Source organism: Thamnophis elegans, chromosome 17 (genome assembly GCF_009769535.1).
Source record: "Thamnophis elegans isolate rThaEle1 chromosome 17, rThaEle1.pri, whole genome shotgun sequence".
NCBI lineage: Eukaryota > Metazoa > Chordata > Lepidosauria > Squamata > Colubridae > Thamnophis > Thamnophis elegans.
The window spans coordinates 1,184,032-1,198,447 of NC_045557.1; the positions used below are offsets into that span (position 1 = coordinate 1,184,032).

The 14,416-nt window shown below is 66.7% G+C and overlaps 2 protein-coding genes and 1 long non-coding RNA gene across 5 annotated transcripts; 1 reads left to right on the forward strand and 2 right to left on the reverse strand.

The window, feature by feature from the left end:
* Positions 1–207: 207 nt before the first annotated feature.
* DCAF8 (DDB1 and CUL4 associated factor 8) lies at positions 208–10,592 on the reverse strand. The gene is made up of 20 exons (XM_032234250.1): positions 10,458–10,592; positions 10,254–10,369; positions 9,996–10,161; positions 9,806–9,891; positions 9,527–9,691; positions 9,181–9,357; positions 9,064–9,108; positions 8,762–8,841; positions 5,180–5,232; positions 4,190–4,890; positions 3,796–3,936; positions 3,339–3,433; positions 3,151–3,261; positions 2,825–2,897; positions 2,522–2,579; positions 2,284–2,391; positions 1,768–1,898; positions 1,496–1,615; positions 1,284–1,400; positions 208–1,157 (listed from the first exon to the last, which is right to left on the reverse strand). Exons 1-20 carry the CDS (start codon positions 10,507–10,509, stop codon positions 1,038–1,040), a joined length of 2,715 nt encoding a protein of 904 aa, XP_032090141.1. The 5' UTR covers positions 10,510–10,592; the 3' UTR covers positions 208–1,037.
* LOC116519844 lies at positions 6,597–7,268 on the reverse strand. The gene is made up of 2 exons (XR_004256690.1): positions 6,955–7,268; positions 6,597–6,674 (listed from the first exon to the last, which is right to left on the reverse strand). It is a non-coding gene; the product is annotated as an uncharacterized LOC116519844 (long non-coding RNA).
* An 89-nt stretch (positions 10,593–10,681) lies between the features above and the next one.
* LRRC71 (leucine rich repeat containing 71) lies at positions 10,682–14,398 on the forward strand. Of its 3 annotated transcripts, XM_032233874.1 has the most exons (14): positions 10,682–10,813; positions 11,345–11,620; positions 11,711–11,786; positions 11,878–11,952; positions 12,039–12,107; positions 12,312–12,471; positions 12,589–12,672; positions 12,752–12,841; positions 13,000–13,110; positions 13,224–13,335; positions 13,428–13,516; positions 13,722–13,833; positions 13,907–14,022; positions 14,134–14,395. In XM_032233874.1, exons 1-14 carry the CDS (start codon positions 10,720–10,722, stop codon positions 14,248–14,250), a joined length of 1,581 nt encoding a protein of 526 aa, XP_032089765.1. In that variant the 5' UTR covers positions 10,682–10,719; the 3' UTR covers positions 14,251–14,395. The 3 variants fall into 3 exon arrangements, with proteins under 3 accessions (XP_032089765.1, XP_032089763.1, XP_032089764.1); XM_032233872.1 differs by having other exon boundaries at positions 12,312–12,672; positions 14,134–14,397; XM_032233873.1 differs by lacking the exon at positions 12,752–12,841 and having other exon boundaries at positions 12,312–12,672; positions 14,134–14,398.
* Positions 14,399–14,416: the final 18 nt, after the last annotated feature.

Sequence of the window (14,416 nt, forward strand, 5' to 3'; positions counted from 1 at the left end):
CAAGGTCTTCTGAAGAGTTTTCCCATAAGGCAAAGGGGATTTCACTCCCTGCATCGACTTGGGGGGGGGGGGGAGGAAAGGGCCCGTTGTGTGGGAAGGACGAGGCGAGGGGCCGGGCGGACGAAGCAGCCGAGTCGTGGTCAGAACCCGAGGCAGCCGCAGGAGAGCAAGGAATAGCAAAAGATGCCGGCCGTGGATGCCACCGGGTCTCTCTCTCAATTCGTTTATTGCATTTATATAATATATATTTATTTAAACTTTTACAATAATTTTAACTTGATAACATCCAAGTTTAATTTGGTTCTTGTCTTGTTTAATACATATAAAATTAGGCCTCTAAACAGCAATTGGGGGGGGGGGGAGTTGCTTTCAAAACCAAGAGATTTTTTTCCTGAAGAGGAAGGGGGAAAACGAGGCAGCTGCGTTCAAACCTTTGAAACTTTATGCTCCCCGGAGGAGTTGAGCCAGTGGCCGCTCTCACAGCCGAGGGAGGGAGGGAGGGAGGGAGGGAGGGGGGAGGAGGGAAGGGAGGGGGGTCCTCTGTGCCTAGAGCTGCTGGAGGAGAAACACACCAAAAGAAAGGGGGAACGGGGGGGGGGGGGACACCAACCCAGAGGGAACGGAGCTCCCAGGGTTTCACTGGAGAAGCAGGACCCAGGCTCCCTCATCCTGGGTGCAACATGCAGCAGCCGGATGTCTTTATTGGGGGGGGGGGGGTGTTTTGAGATAAAAGTACATCTCCAAGGTGCTTCTGAGCCCCCACCCCCACGGAGAGGGACCAAGCCAACTCTCGCCCCCCACCCCACCCCACAGAAGCTTCGCAGGGAACAGGCGGCGACCGCAGCCAGGAATCTGGGGGCAGAGCAGAGTCCCAGGGAGGGGAGGGGGCAGAGCCAAGCCGGCCCCCCTGGTAACCAGGGCTGGCAGGCAGGGCGGGGGCAGGCCTCTCATCTAAAGCAGGAGGAGGGGGGGGGGCTAATTTAACAGGGCGGGCTCCCCACCCTCCCCGGCGTCCCCGCAGCCTGTTCGGGGGGCCCTCAGGAAGGCATGCACTGCACCCGGTCGGGGCCCTCCTCCTCTTCGTCCAGGGTGTCCGAGGAGCTGAGGGACTCCTCAGAGTCGCTGTCGGCCACTCCGGTGCCCGCGTCCCGTTGGCGCTGCAGAAAAGGAGCAGCCTCAGCGTCAGGGTCTCTCCGGAGCCCTCCTCCCTACCTGAGGCTGCCGCCTGACCCGAGAGGCCACGGAGGGGCTCCGTGCCCGGGTCAGGTGGGAGGACCGCTCACCCTGTGACGCCGCCGAGGCCGGAAGTGGTGCATGAGGAACCAGAGCAGGTGGCTCTCGTACATGTCCGCGTGGTTCAGGCTGTCCTCGTCCCTTTCGCGCTTGTTCTTCTTGATCACCTGCAAGGGGGGGGGGGAGCAGAGCGAGGATGGAGACCTGCATGGGGGGGACCCCTGGGGAGGGAGGGGGGAAGGACCCGGGGTTCTCTCCCCACCTCCTTCAAGCCGGTCAGCTGGGTGGGCATCTCCGCCGTGGGGGCCCAAATCTTGACGTCGTAATCCAAGCCGCTTGTGGCCAGAACGGGGAGGTGGGGGTGAGGCTCCAAGCAGTTGACCTGCGAGGGCAACCAGAGAGAAAGAGGAGGGGGCTGCAAACCTCTGCAGAGGGGCCACCGAGCTCAGGAGGAGCTGCGAGAAGGCGAGGGATACGGGGGACTGGACCCCACCCCCACCCCCAGGGTCTTTGCAGCCCCCCGGCCCCACTCACCACGCCCCCTTTGTCGCCTGGCATGAACTGCACCACCTGGCAAGAGGCCTTTTCCCACAGGAAGATGTGGCCGCAGTCGCTGCCGCTCACCACAAACTCGCTCTTGGGGCCGTAGAAGTTGACCCCCTTCACTGAAAAAGCAGAGGCAGAGAGCGGTCAGGCCAGGCCGGAGGACCCCCCCCCCCCTCAAAGGCCCTGCGTCCCCTGCCTGGTCCGAGGAGGGAACCTCTCGGGTGGGAAACTCAGCTGCTTTTCATCCGGAGGATTCAGGAGAGACAGACCCACTTGTCCTCCCCCCCCCCTCTCTGCCTGCCTCCCCCACCTCCATTTCACATGGAGGTGCACATTTTAACTGCCCCCCCTTGTCTCCTCCGGCCAGAAGGGGGTAGCAACGGCAACAGCCACTTTTGCCAAGGAAGCCCCCACCTGCCTCTCTGCTGCCTGGGACACCCCCCCCCCCCGCAACCCCATCAAACCACCCACAGCCCAGGGTGTGTGTGTGTGTGTGTGAGAGACCTGTGGCGTTGTTGCGGTGTCCCTTGTATCTCTTGATGTACTCGGCTCCGTCGCTGTGGGAGGAGTTGAAGAGATAGATGTCCTCGTCATTGTAGCTGGCCAGGAGCTCTGCAAGAGACCACAAGGGATCCCCTGGAGGCAGCCGCCCAGGCCCCCCCCCCACAGCCCCCCACCTCCAGTCCAGAGGGTGCGCCCCGGCCTTCAGCCTCCGAGGAACTCCCCACGGCCGGACCCCTACCTGAGCCGTTGTGGCTGTAGACCAGGCAGGTGATGTTGGCCTTCGACTCGCTGTTCACCTGGAGGGGGGTGGGGGGTGGAGGGGCAGAACTCAAGTGCCTGGCAAAGCCCCCCCCTGCACAGGGGCTCCGTTTCCCAAACCCTCCGGGGGCCAGGCCCACTTTCCCCAGCGCAGGGAAGGCTCTTCCCCTAGAGACCAAGCCGCCCCCCAGACAGCCCAAGGGGGCTGTGAACCCCCCACCCACGGCTCCTGCTTCCTCCCCTGAGAACCAGGAAGGGGGGGTGGCAGAAGAGAAGGCCTCACCAGGTGGTGGGGGCAGAACTTCTTCAGCACCCCATTGTTCTCGTTTTCATTAATCTTCCTCTGGTCGTAGATCCTGGGCGGAGAGGGGCAGCAGAGAGGGAGAGCTGAGACCCCAGGAAAGTCTCGAGGGGACCCCAGCCACATTCCCTCCAGCCAAAGCAAGCGGCTAGTCCTTAAGCCAACAGAACTAAGGGGTGATGAAAGCCGGAGGAAGGGCAAGGAGGATCTCCTTCCCAGAGTGTGGCACCGCAGCTGAACATGGGGGGCCCAGCAGGGTCTCCCAGACACCCCGGGGGTGAGGAGCAGGGGGGGGGCCCTCTGCTGACCTGACGTATTCATCTCTGCCCCCCACAGCAAACTGGTGGGTGTTGGCCGGGTTGACGTAGATGGTGTAGAGGCCGACTTTCTTCTCCTTCTCTTTGGTCACCACCAGCTTCCTAGAGAGACAAAGGGAGGCCTTCAGGGCCCTGAGCCGGCCCAACGGGCAGCGCCAGCCGCTCAGCTGCCCACTTACGAGGCCGGCCGGTCTTGTCTCAGGTCGATGGTGAAGACCACGGCATCTTCTCCCGCCGAGAGGAAAGTACAGGGGGAATCCGGTTCCAGGGCCAGCTAGGGGACAGGAAGGCTGAGCTGAGACGCCTTTTGTGGCCGAGGGAGAGGTGCAGTCCCGAATTCGACAAGCGAAGGACTTCCGGAAGCCTCCGGAGCGGCCAGCCTTCCCACCCCGGGAACTCAAAGGAAATTTGCAGGAAAGTCCCCTGGCTTGGAGCTGCGTCTGGGTGGCCCCTCAAGAGACAGCAAGGGAGCCTCCCTCCGCAGGGACGTCGCAAGGGGAGGGACAGGCCGCCTCTTGCCAAGGTGCCGGCTCATCGCGTGGCCAGAAACCGAGAGCCAGGTATGGGCAGCCCATCGGGCAGAGGCCCTCCTGGGCCCCTGATCGAGGGTGGGGGAAGCAGAGGAAGCCCCCTCACCTTGTGCGATGCACCCTTGTGCTGGGCCACCCGCTTCGTGGTCTTACAGCACTGCGTGGCAGAGAGTTCGGCTATGCGGACCTGGCCGTCCCGAGCACACATGGCCAGCGTGGAGTCTCCACTGTTGGGGAGGAACTTGGCCTGCAGGGGCGAAAGCAGCCAGGGCTGGCAGGGGGGGGGGGGGCAGCTCTGCCCCAAGGCCGGACACCCCACCCTCTGCCCCACCAGCCAGCAGAGCTCTTTCCAGGGCCATTAGGATCCCTCCTCCAGGCTCCCAGCCTCAATGGTGGGACACCCGAGGCAGCTGGGCCCTCTGGAAGACCCTGCTCCAATCTCCCCAAGTTCCCCCCCCGTCCCCCCGACCCAGAATCGCTGCCTCCTCCTCCTCGCCCACCTGGAAGACGTTGCTCTTGTGGCCGCTCTCAAACTCCAGCACGGGCCGCCTGCGCACCCAGTCCCAGACCACCACCTTGAGGTCGTCGCTGCCGCTGGCCAGCCAGGCCCCTCGCTGGTTGAAGTGCAGGGTGTTGACGCAGCCGCCGTGGCCCTCCAGGCCGTACTGCAGGCAGAAGCGCTGCACAAACAGCCGGGCCCCGCAGGCGTCGTAGATGAAGCGGGCGCTGGAGCCCAGCTGCCTCCCCCGCAGCGCCTGCAGGGCTCGCCAGCGAGGCAGGGGCAGCGCCATCGTCTCCGAGGCCACCCAGTCCTCCAGCGCCCGCTCATCATCTGAGGAGTCCCGGTCCTGGTTGGGGCGCTTGCGGTGCGCTCGCCAGCGGGAACGCTGGGCCTCCACTTCCGCCTCCTCCTGCTGCTGCTCTTCCTCTTCTTCTTCCTCCTCCTCGGCCTCCTCCTCCTCTTCCTCCGAGGGGGAGTGGTCATAGGTCCGATTCAGTTCGTTGATGGAGTAGTGGCCGGTCTCCTCCATGCTGTCCGAGTCCTTCTCTTCGGTGGAGCTCTCTGTGTAAGTCTGGCTGGGGCCCACCTCGTCCCCCGTCAAGCTGAGGCTCAGGTCGGAAGCCTCCACCTCCACCCCGGAGGACGTCTCGGGCCCCTCCGTGGTTCCGGACATCTCTTCCGGGCTGCTGGACAAGCTCCCTGTGTGTGTGCAGAGCACATGCGGGTGAGGACGATGAGCTGGCCTTCCCTCCCCTGTCTTCCTCCACGCACCTCTGCTCCCCAGGGGCCACCGTGCCCAAACGCCCACAGCTTCCCACAGCACAGGAGTCGCTGCCCCCCAGGGAGACGGACAGAAGCGAGCAGGATCCAGCCCCTCTGCCCTCTCTACCACCCAGACCCAGACTCAGTGGATTGGCACAGAGCCCTCCACGGTCCTGCAACCGGCAACCAACGTCGGGAATCTTCCGGCTTCTCTCTCTGCTCTTACCGTTAGGGATATTCGTTTTCCCCTCCGTGCTATTCCCTGCGTCTGACATCTTGCTATTTTATTTTAATTCACCCTGAGAGAAAGAGAAGGAAAGAGAGGTGACCCACGCGTGGCAGGGGGCGGGTGCAGGAAAGGAAGAATCAGAGGGACTGACCCCTCTCCCAACCCTCAAGCGTGGGTCACGGCCTCCACACGTCCATTCTGCCCCAGTTCGCCCAAGAGCTGCCCCCAGACAGCACTGGCACACCCGGGCGAAGGAGTGCACAGCCACAGCCCTCCCACCACGCTCACACATGGCACATGGAGCAGTCTGGAGCACCAGCAGGCGTAGCAGCCGGGGCCTTCTGTGGGGAAGCAGCTGCCCTGGCACCTCCTCCCAGAAAGGCCCCGGCAGAGGCGGCGAGAGGGGCAGGGAGGGACTTTGTTTCAAAGTTCCCATCTCCAGGGCCCATTTCCCAAGGCGAGAAGCCCCCAAAGCGCCTCCAGGTCCGACCAGACCTCGATGAGCAAACTCTTTAACCGTAAGGAAGGTTTCCAGAGTGGGAGGGGCAGTAGGAAGCCCCACCCTCCGTTTTTCTGTTTAGATCACACTGCTTATTTAAGATCATTTCGCCTTCCCTGCAGCCAGATGGTTGCCAAGATGGCTGGTAATTAATGGAATTAACAACAAACATCCTTTCAAAGACACCCACGCGACGGAGCAACCGTCTCCAAGTAAACAGGGGGGCTCCAAACGCCGGCCGAGATCGGATGAGATGTGGGTGCGAATAACAGAGGCACCGTGGGCACATACGTGGGTGCCAGCCTGCACGAAGACGGCAGCCCCCCACCCCACCCACCCACCCACCCCCAGGCATCGAGACCCAAGAGGAGGAGGCTGCCCTCCTTCGCCTCCTGGCCAGGACAGGCGGGGCCCTTCAAACTGGGGACTGGCCCCCGACGACCAGCGGCTCCCCGGCTCCCGATCCGCCTTCTGCTCCTCTGGAAGGCCAGGACTCAGGCCAAAGGCCGGCTCTTCCCCCGGCTTCTCTCCCCTCCCTCAGCCAGGAGGCCCCGGACCCCAGGAGGCTCCCTCGGGGCACCCCAGGAGCTGAAAGGCAGAGGAGGACTGGCGGCCTTCGGGGGCTCCTGGCTGCCATCAGCCCAGCCGGTCAGCAGCAGCAGCAGGGGGGAGGGGGGGCAGCTGGGGGGCTGAACCGAGACCCTCCCCTCCCCCCCCCCCCCAGAGGCTCTGCCCAAAGAGGCCCCCACGCCCTCCGGGGAGTCTCGTCCAGGGAGCCCCGGCCACCAGGCCCGTGGGAGGGACGGGTGCCCTGGGGGGGGGGGGTCCCCCAGCCCCACAGCCCCTCCCCCGCTGAATTTGCCTTGCAGCCTCGGGGAAAGGGGGGGTTTCCCCTCCCTTCCCCCCCCAAAAGACCCACCTGTCCTGCCGCCTCTTCCGCCGGGGGGGGGGCGCGGGGCACCCTCGGTCGTCACCCGGGAACCGGAGATCAGACTAAGCGGGGGGGGGGAGGAGCAGAAAACGGCGTCTCAGAGAACCGGATTTCCCCGGACGCCCCTCAAGGGCCCCTGGGAAACTTCCTGGAAGGGAAGGGGGAGCCCCAGGACACCCCCCCTCCCTCCCTCCCTCCCGCGGGGGGGTCTCCTCCGGGGGGGGGCTGAGGAACGGCGGCCGAGGCTCCGTTGCCCCGCAGGCAGGCCCGGCCCGGCCATGGCGGGGCTTCGGCCGGGGAGACGGCTGCCCTCGGCTGCGCCTGCCGGGGCCCTCCGGGTACCTCAGGCGGTGGCAGCGGCTCCCGCTCCTCCTCCTCCTCCTCCTCCCGCCGCCCCGTCGCCGGTGCTGCCCCCGGGACGCCCAGGCGCCGCCGCCATTTTGTCGCCCAACCGGCGCCGCGCGTCTCCTTCCGGCTCCTCCGCTCTTCGCGACAGCCGCGCTTTACGCCACACCTCCCCACCGCGGCTTTACGGCCGAAGGTGCCTTCGAGACGCCTTTCCCAGAGCGGGAGCAACCATAGAGAGCGAGCCCCGGTGGCTGGCCTAAGGCGGGAGTCCGGAAGCGCTTCGCCGCCGAACCACCCGGGGGACCCTTGCCCGACGGTGGGAGCGCCGAGTCCCCGCGAGGCCGCTCGCACCATTGGGCCGCAAATGGACGCGGGGCAGCCGGCTCCTCCTCCCGGGGACCTTCGGACATCGTCCTGGGAGTTGAAGGGATGCCCCCCGCAGGGCTAGGGCCAAGGTTGACCCCCTTGGGCGCTCCTGCAGCCCCCTCCCCACTTCCACAGGCAGCCTTTGCCCAGCAGAGTCCCTGCCCCCTGCCTAGAAAGAGCCAAAGGGGCACGTGCCAAGGCGGCTGCCCCCAGGAGGGGCTCTGAGCGAAGCCCCTCATTTCCAAGCAACCCTAGAAGATGTGGTGGGTGGGCTACGGGAGGCCGAGACAGACCATCATCGCTCTCCACCGGTTCACACGAAGGCCACACATGCAAGTCCTTCATGATCGTCTTCCCCCCATTTAGGATTTGCACCCCCAAATAATAAGCCCCCCTGCCTCCGGCCGCTGAAGAACAAGGAGCATCTGACAGACAGCCCTGCCGCTTCCCACACACACCCCTCCCTCCAATGTGTGCCTGCTGAACGTGTCCACCACGTGGGAGATGCCCCACTGGAAATAAAAGTTGTTTTAGTAGACTGCTGGTGGTCCGTTTTGCCCAGACTTTTAACAGGACCCGAGCAGCTTAGGCCTGCCAAGCAGAACTGCTACAGGCTCCTCCGTGTGCTGAAGATTCCCTCTACTCACAACAATTAACAGAAACAACCACAACTTCAAACCATCAACCTCCACCTTTTATTTCAAGAATCGCCCTTCTCATTCAGTTCGGCCAGACCCGGCCAAGGAGGGCGGCTCTCCTGCACCATCAGCCGCTAGCAGAAAGGAAACTGGCCAGTGGGCAGAGTCGACCTGCTTCCTAGCTATCCTTCCCCATACAGGCAGTTCTCACAAAGCGACAGGACTAACGGGGGGGCAGGGGAATGTTAATACTTGGGGCTACGGCAAAAAATGGCTCACGCTGATGTGGTCAGCTTGCCTGGCATCGTCGAAAGGGGGCTCAGGCCCCCTGATCCAGAGACGGAGCACTGGAGTGAGGGTCGCAGGTGGAGCTGCCTGAGGAGAGCAGCAGAGTTGGGGCTTGGGGAATGGGCGCAGGAGGTCTCCCTTCACCCAGAGGGCTCTCATGAGCCACTGCCTCCTCCTCCTCCTCCTCCCTCGGCCCGATTGTTTCATCGAGAGCAGCCTCATCCGAGAGAGCCCGTCCATCAACCCAAGGGAAGGGACATTCCCGGGGCCTCCAAGGCCGAACCGTCTCTTCAGAGGCCAAGATGGGCACCTGACCTCGGGGCGTCATTACTCTGCCTTGCTAAGTCCCTGGTGGGATCCCTGCACAACCGCCTGCCGGGTTGAGCGAAGGCAGGCAGCCTCAGGCACCTGGTGATGACGGAAAACAGGGGAAAAAAAGACACAAAACACCTCGACCCACCACAGCGCCCTCCCAACTCCTCAGTCTCCCTGGCACGAGAGCAGGTCACATGATCTGGCACTGCTCGCCTCCCGCGCCTCCGGCATCAGGCAGATTCAGTCCTTCCAGGTCAAAGTTCAGGCCAGGAGGCTGGAAAAGGAGCAACAGGTGTCCGGTCACAAGACAGAGAAACGCTTCTCTGCATGGAGTGGGCTGTAGGAAACGCCGGCGGGTTCAAGCCGCCCTAATCAGGCACTTGGCGGCTTGGAAATGCCCCCTTTGCCCTCCTCCTCCTTCGCCTTGTGATGCCAAGGCTGCTGGTGGCAAGACCGAATCCAAGCCTGGGGAAAGGGCAGCCGAACGGGCACTCACCGACTCTCCGGCCAGCTCCTTGGGAGGATGTCCCAGGTCTTGCAGCTGGAAGCAAAGGGCATGGTTAGTCCCCAGCTCCACGTGTGGCTTCCCACGCGGCCCACACAACCCCCTCACCTGCTGCATCAGGTCCAGGATGGTCTCAAAGCGGGCCCTGTGCTCTGGGTCCCCATCGGTGGGCTGCTCGGCCTCAAACTGTTCGCAGATCCTTCCCATCACCCTCTGCTGCTCCTGGTACTTCTCGTACTGCTCCTTGGGCAAGGAGTCTCGGTGTCTCTGGAGCCACTCTGGGTACTGGGGGGTGGGGGGTGGGGGAGAGTCCACCATGAAGTCACAGATAGCCCACTTGCTGGACCCAGGGTGGGGTGGGGGGAGTGAGGAGTAGCCCCCCAGGCAGCCCCTCTCCCTGCCTTCTGCAAGAGCTTCAGGGGGGGGGGCTGGAGGAAGGGGAGGGCTTCCTTACTTTCTCCGTGATCTCCTTGAGGGAGGGGTAGAGGACGTCCTTGGAGAGCAGGTTCTGCATGATGCTGTGCATGATGGGCCACAGGCTGCCTTCCCCGCCGTCCCCCTCCTCCAGGCCGAGCCCCTCCATCGTCCGGCTCAGCTCCTCCTCCGACACCCCGGAGCTCTAGGGAAAGAGGCAGCTGGGAGGGAGGGAGGGTCGGCACGGAGGGGGGGGCAGGCCGGTGGGGGCGGAGGGCGTTGGAGGGGGGGGGAGTCGACTGGGGGGGGGGGGACTCACCTGCAGGCCGTCGGCGTTCCTGGCCAGCCCGGTGAGCGTCTCCTTCAGGCAGGAGGTGAACTCCTGGCGGGACGCTGGGTCGCTCCCTGCAACGAGGCGGAGGCGGCAGCGCTAGCCGGGCTCTCCCCCCCCCCCCCAAGAGCCCCGCGACCCCCGCCCGAAGGGCCTCCCCCCCCTCCGCCCCGCTCACCGACTCTGCCCGCGGCGGCCGAGAGTTTCTGGAACTGCTGCACCAGCATGGGCTCCTCGGCCGCCAGCTCCTCCATGGCCCGCTCGAACTCGGCGCTGGCCTGCGACGCCAGCTCGCCCTCGAAGAGCTCCTGGAAGAAGGTCTCCTGCGCCGCCAGCAGCCGCCCCTGCGGGGAGGAAGGGGGAGCGCGGGGGTCCTGCAGGGGCTGCCCCGGAGGGAGACCCCCGCCCGCCGCCCCCCGCCCGCCCGCCGGCCTACCTGCGCCTCCCCCGCCGGCTCCGCGGCCCCCTCGCCGCCTCCTCCTCCGCCGCCTCCTCCTCCTCCGGCGGGCTCCGCGGGCGCCGGCGCGGCCCTCTCGAAGTCCTCCAGGGCGCCTGTCGGGAGAGAGGGCAGCGGGCTCGGAGGGGCACCTGCCGGGAAGACCCCGCCGCCCCGCGCCCCCCGCCCGCCGCGCCCGCTCACTGGCCAGCAGCTCCTCCAGCTCGGCGTCGGGCTCCGTCCCGGGCGCCGCCATCTCGCAGCGCAGACACCGGCCAGACGCGCAGCAGGACGCCCCGGGGGAGGAGGAGGAGGAGGAGGAGGAGGAGGGGCGCAGGCGCGGAGGACTACCGCTCCCGTCAGGCACCGCGCGGGGAGGGGCGGGGCGGGAGGGACGCCGGGCCCCGCCCCCTGCGCGGTTGCCGGGCGACGGGCGAGACGCCCCCCAGACGCCGCCGCCGCCGCGATGGGCAAGAAGGGCGAGCGGGGCGCCAAGGACAAGAGCGCCGCGCAGGAGGAGGAAGCGCGCTTGGCGGCTCGCAGGGCCGAGCACGGAGAAGGTGACCGGCAGCCAGGCTCGGCAGGGGCTCCGGGAAGAAGAAGAAGAAAGCCCCCAGGGAAGACCTGGGCAAATGGGGGGGGGGGGTTGGGGGCGCCCAGGGGTCCCAGTGAGCCTCCAATGCCCCCCCCGGCGCCCCCTCCCCTGTTCACCTGCCCCCTCCCCCTCCCCGGCGCCCCCTCCCTCCCCCCCGGGGCCCCCTCCCCTGTTCACCTCCCCCCTCCCTCCCCCCCCCGTCGCCCCCTCCCCTGTTCACCTGCCCCCTCCCTCCCCCCCGGCGCCCCCTCCCCTGTTCACCGGCGCCCCCTCCCCTGTTCACCTGCCCCCTCCCTCCCCCCCGGGGCCCCCTCCCCTGTTCACCGACGCCCCCTCCCTCCCCCCCGGCGCCCCCTCCCCTGTTCACCTCCCCCCTCCCTCCCCCCCCGTCGCCCCCTCCCCTGTTCACCTGCCCCCTCCCTCCCCCCCGGCGCCCCCTCCCCTGTTCACCGGCGCCCCCTCCCCTGTTCACCTGCCTCCTCCCTCCCCCCCGCAGAGGAGTACGTCTGCAGCGGCGCCCTGGATCTGGACTTCCCGGAGCTCTGCGCGCGGGCGGGGCTGCAGGAGGCGCCGCGCGTGGTCAGCCGCCCCCACCCGCCCGCCGGGGCCCCCCTGGAGGAGGCGGAGGCGGCGGGGGTCCCGGCGGGGGAGCAGCGGGAGGCGCTGCCGGCCCTCGCCCAGATCCAGGCCAAGTACGCCTACTTCCGGCCCTGCGTGCAGGTGGAGCTGGAGCACGAGGACCCCAAGAGCGCCCGCGAGGTCTTCATCCGCAGTGAGCCTGGGGGGCCTCCCGGGAGCCCCCTCCCCCGCTCTCCTCCCCCGCCCGCCCGCCCGCTCTGCCCGGCCTCTCTGCCGCCCGCAGGTTGGAAGATCGAGGAGAAGATGCTGGGGGTCCTGGGGAAGTGCCTGCCGGCCCTCGCCCACCTCCAGGCCCTCCAGTGAGTCAGCCGGCGGGAGGGGAGGGGCACGGGCGGGGGTCTCCTGCGTCTCTCTCCCTGCGGACAGCCGGACTCTCTTGCTCCCCCGCAGCCTCTGGAAGGTCGGCCTGACTGACGCCACTTTCCTGGCCCTGCTGCCCGTATTGGCCGCCTGCGTCAACCTCAAGTAGGTGACCCCCACCGGGGCTGGTGGGGAAGGAAGTGGGGGGGGGGTCTGGCCGGTCAAGGGTGGCCTCTTCTCTTGCCCCGCAGGACCTTCGTCTTGGAAGGGAACCCCCTGCCCGAGCGCTCCTTTTTCAAGCTGGTTTCGGAGGAGAGCAGGTGAGGCCGGAGAGCCCCGGGACCCCTCCCCAGCCCTCCTCTGGCCCAGGACCCCGGCTGCCTGGCGCAAGAGGGCCCCCCCTGTGCGGCTGCTGCTGGTCCCCTGCAGGGCCTCCCCTGAGGGCCACTCGGGAGGAGCCCAGGCTGGGGCTGGGTGGGAAGGCGGCACCCCCTCTCCCACGGCCCCCTGCCCTTTCTCCCCAGCTTGGCCCACCTGTCCCTGCGGAACAACTGCATGGACGACCAGGCGGTGCTGCTGATCGGCCAGGCGCTCTCCTCGCTCCGCAGCTCCAACAAGAACCTGGTCTCCATCAACCTGAGCTACAACCACATCACGGACGTCGGGGCCACCCACCTCGCCAACGTGAGGCCGCTGGGAACGGTCTCCCGGGCTCTGCTTGGCCGGCTGCCTTCCCCGTTGATGGGGGGTGGGGGGAGCTGCCCGTTGAGTCCGGCCTCAGGGGCTCCTTCCTCCATGCAGGGCCTGCGCCTCAACCGGTCCCTGCTGTCCTTGTCGTTGGCACATAACCAGATCGGGGACGAGGGAGCCCTGAAGCTGGCCGAGGTGAGTGCCGGGGGGGGGGGCCCCAGGGGGGCCAGAGGGCAGCCACCAGGGGTCCCTCAGCCGGCTGCTTGCCCTGCAGGTGCTCGGCCCCTTCGCCCTCACCCACACGGAGGTGGTGGAGCGCCGGCGGCTGCTGCTGGAGAAGGAGGCCCAGGAGAGAGGGCGCCTGGTGAGCAGCTGGGGGTCCCGTCTGCAGAGAAGCTCTCCCTCTGAAGGGGGCTGGACTGGCACAGGCAAACACCCCCCCCCACCTCTGTGAATTGGGAGGGGCTGAATCGGAGGCTCCGCAGGGTCCCCCAAGCCCACCTACCCGCTTTTCCTTCCCAGCCCCCGAGACACTCGGATCCGAAAAGCGACCGTCCCACCAGCCACGTCAGCAGCACCGCCATTGACAAGCTGCAGGGCGCCAAGGGGGCCAAGTCCATGGTCAAGAAGAAGGCGAGCCATCCCAAGGACCCTGGGGGGGGGGAGCGGAGCTGGGGGAGGGGGTACCTAGAGAGCACAGAGCAGCTCCCCGGCAGGCAGAGAGACCGGCATCTGGCCTCTTCCAGGAACTCACCAAAAAGGAGGAGAAGGGCCCAGTGGGCGGAGCGGCTCCCGCACAGCCACCGGCGGCACCAGCAGCCCAGGCCAAGAAGGAGGATGCCAAGCAGTCCAAGAAAGGTTCTGGCTGGGCTGCCTTGACCCCCCCCCTCCCTCCCTCCCTCCCCAGGCCTCGGAGGCCTCCCCCACTGAGCTCCCCTTGTCTCCCGCAGCCGTTCCCCCGGTGGACCCCAAGGCGAAGGGGGCCAAGGGGGTGAAGCTGGGCTCCAAGGACAAGCGCTCCCAGGTCCTGGAAGTGGAGGTGAGCCCCTCCCCCCCTCCAGCTCCGGCTGAGCGCAGCACGGATGGCGGAGCCTCCGCCCGCCCGCCGGAGCCAAGGACGGCCGTCCTCTGCCAAGGGCCTCTCCTGGCCAGACTCCCGAGGGACTGTGGAGGGGGGAGGGCAGCCGTACCCCGCCTCTCCTCCCAACTCCTGTACCTGCCTGGCTTGCCCCCCCCCCCTGCAGCAGATCCTGGAGCCCACCGAGATGCTGAACCCGCTGCTGGAACAAGCCGAGCACCGCGACGGGCAGGTCTTCCTCCATGGCAACCGCGTTCTCATCTACCTGAACCTCATGCGTAGGTTGGGGAGGGGCTGGGGGGGGGGCCTCCAAGGTGGGGGAAGGACCCATTCCCCTCCTTGCCCCCTCAGGCAACCACATCTCGGAGAACGGCCTGAAGGGCTTCCTGGCCACGGTGGAGTACCAGGCCAGCCGGATCCTCCCTGGGGCCAAGGGGCCCACCGGCCTCCTGCGTCTCTCTCTGGCGGTGAGTCCCTCCCTGCCAGTCCAAGGGGGTGGGCAGCCCCCCCCCCCTCCCTGCCACCCGGACTCCTTGGCCTCATGGCCCCCCACCCTTTCTTTGACCCCCCCCCTGCAGAAAAACACCTTCCCGGCTGAGAGCAAGACCTACAGCAGGATCCAGGAGCTCATGGGCCCCCGAGACCCCCTGCCCAGGGCCAGGACAGAGGAGGAGCAGCTGGCCGCTGCCCTGTGAGCCTCTCCCCGAGGATGCTGCACCCAGAAGCTCCCAGCCAAGCCTCCTGGGCAGAGAAGCCCCTTCCTCACTCGGAGGCTGGAAGGACGGAGGCCTCCCTTCCTCCCATTAAAAGTTTTCCTTCTGCCTAAAAAGTTCTGCCTGGGGAAAAAGGCCTGTTAATGCT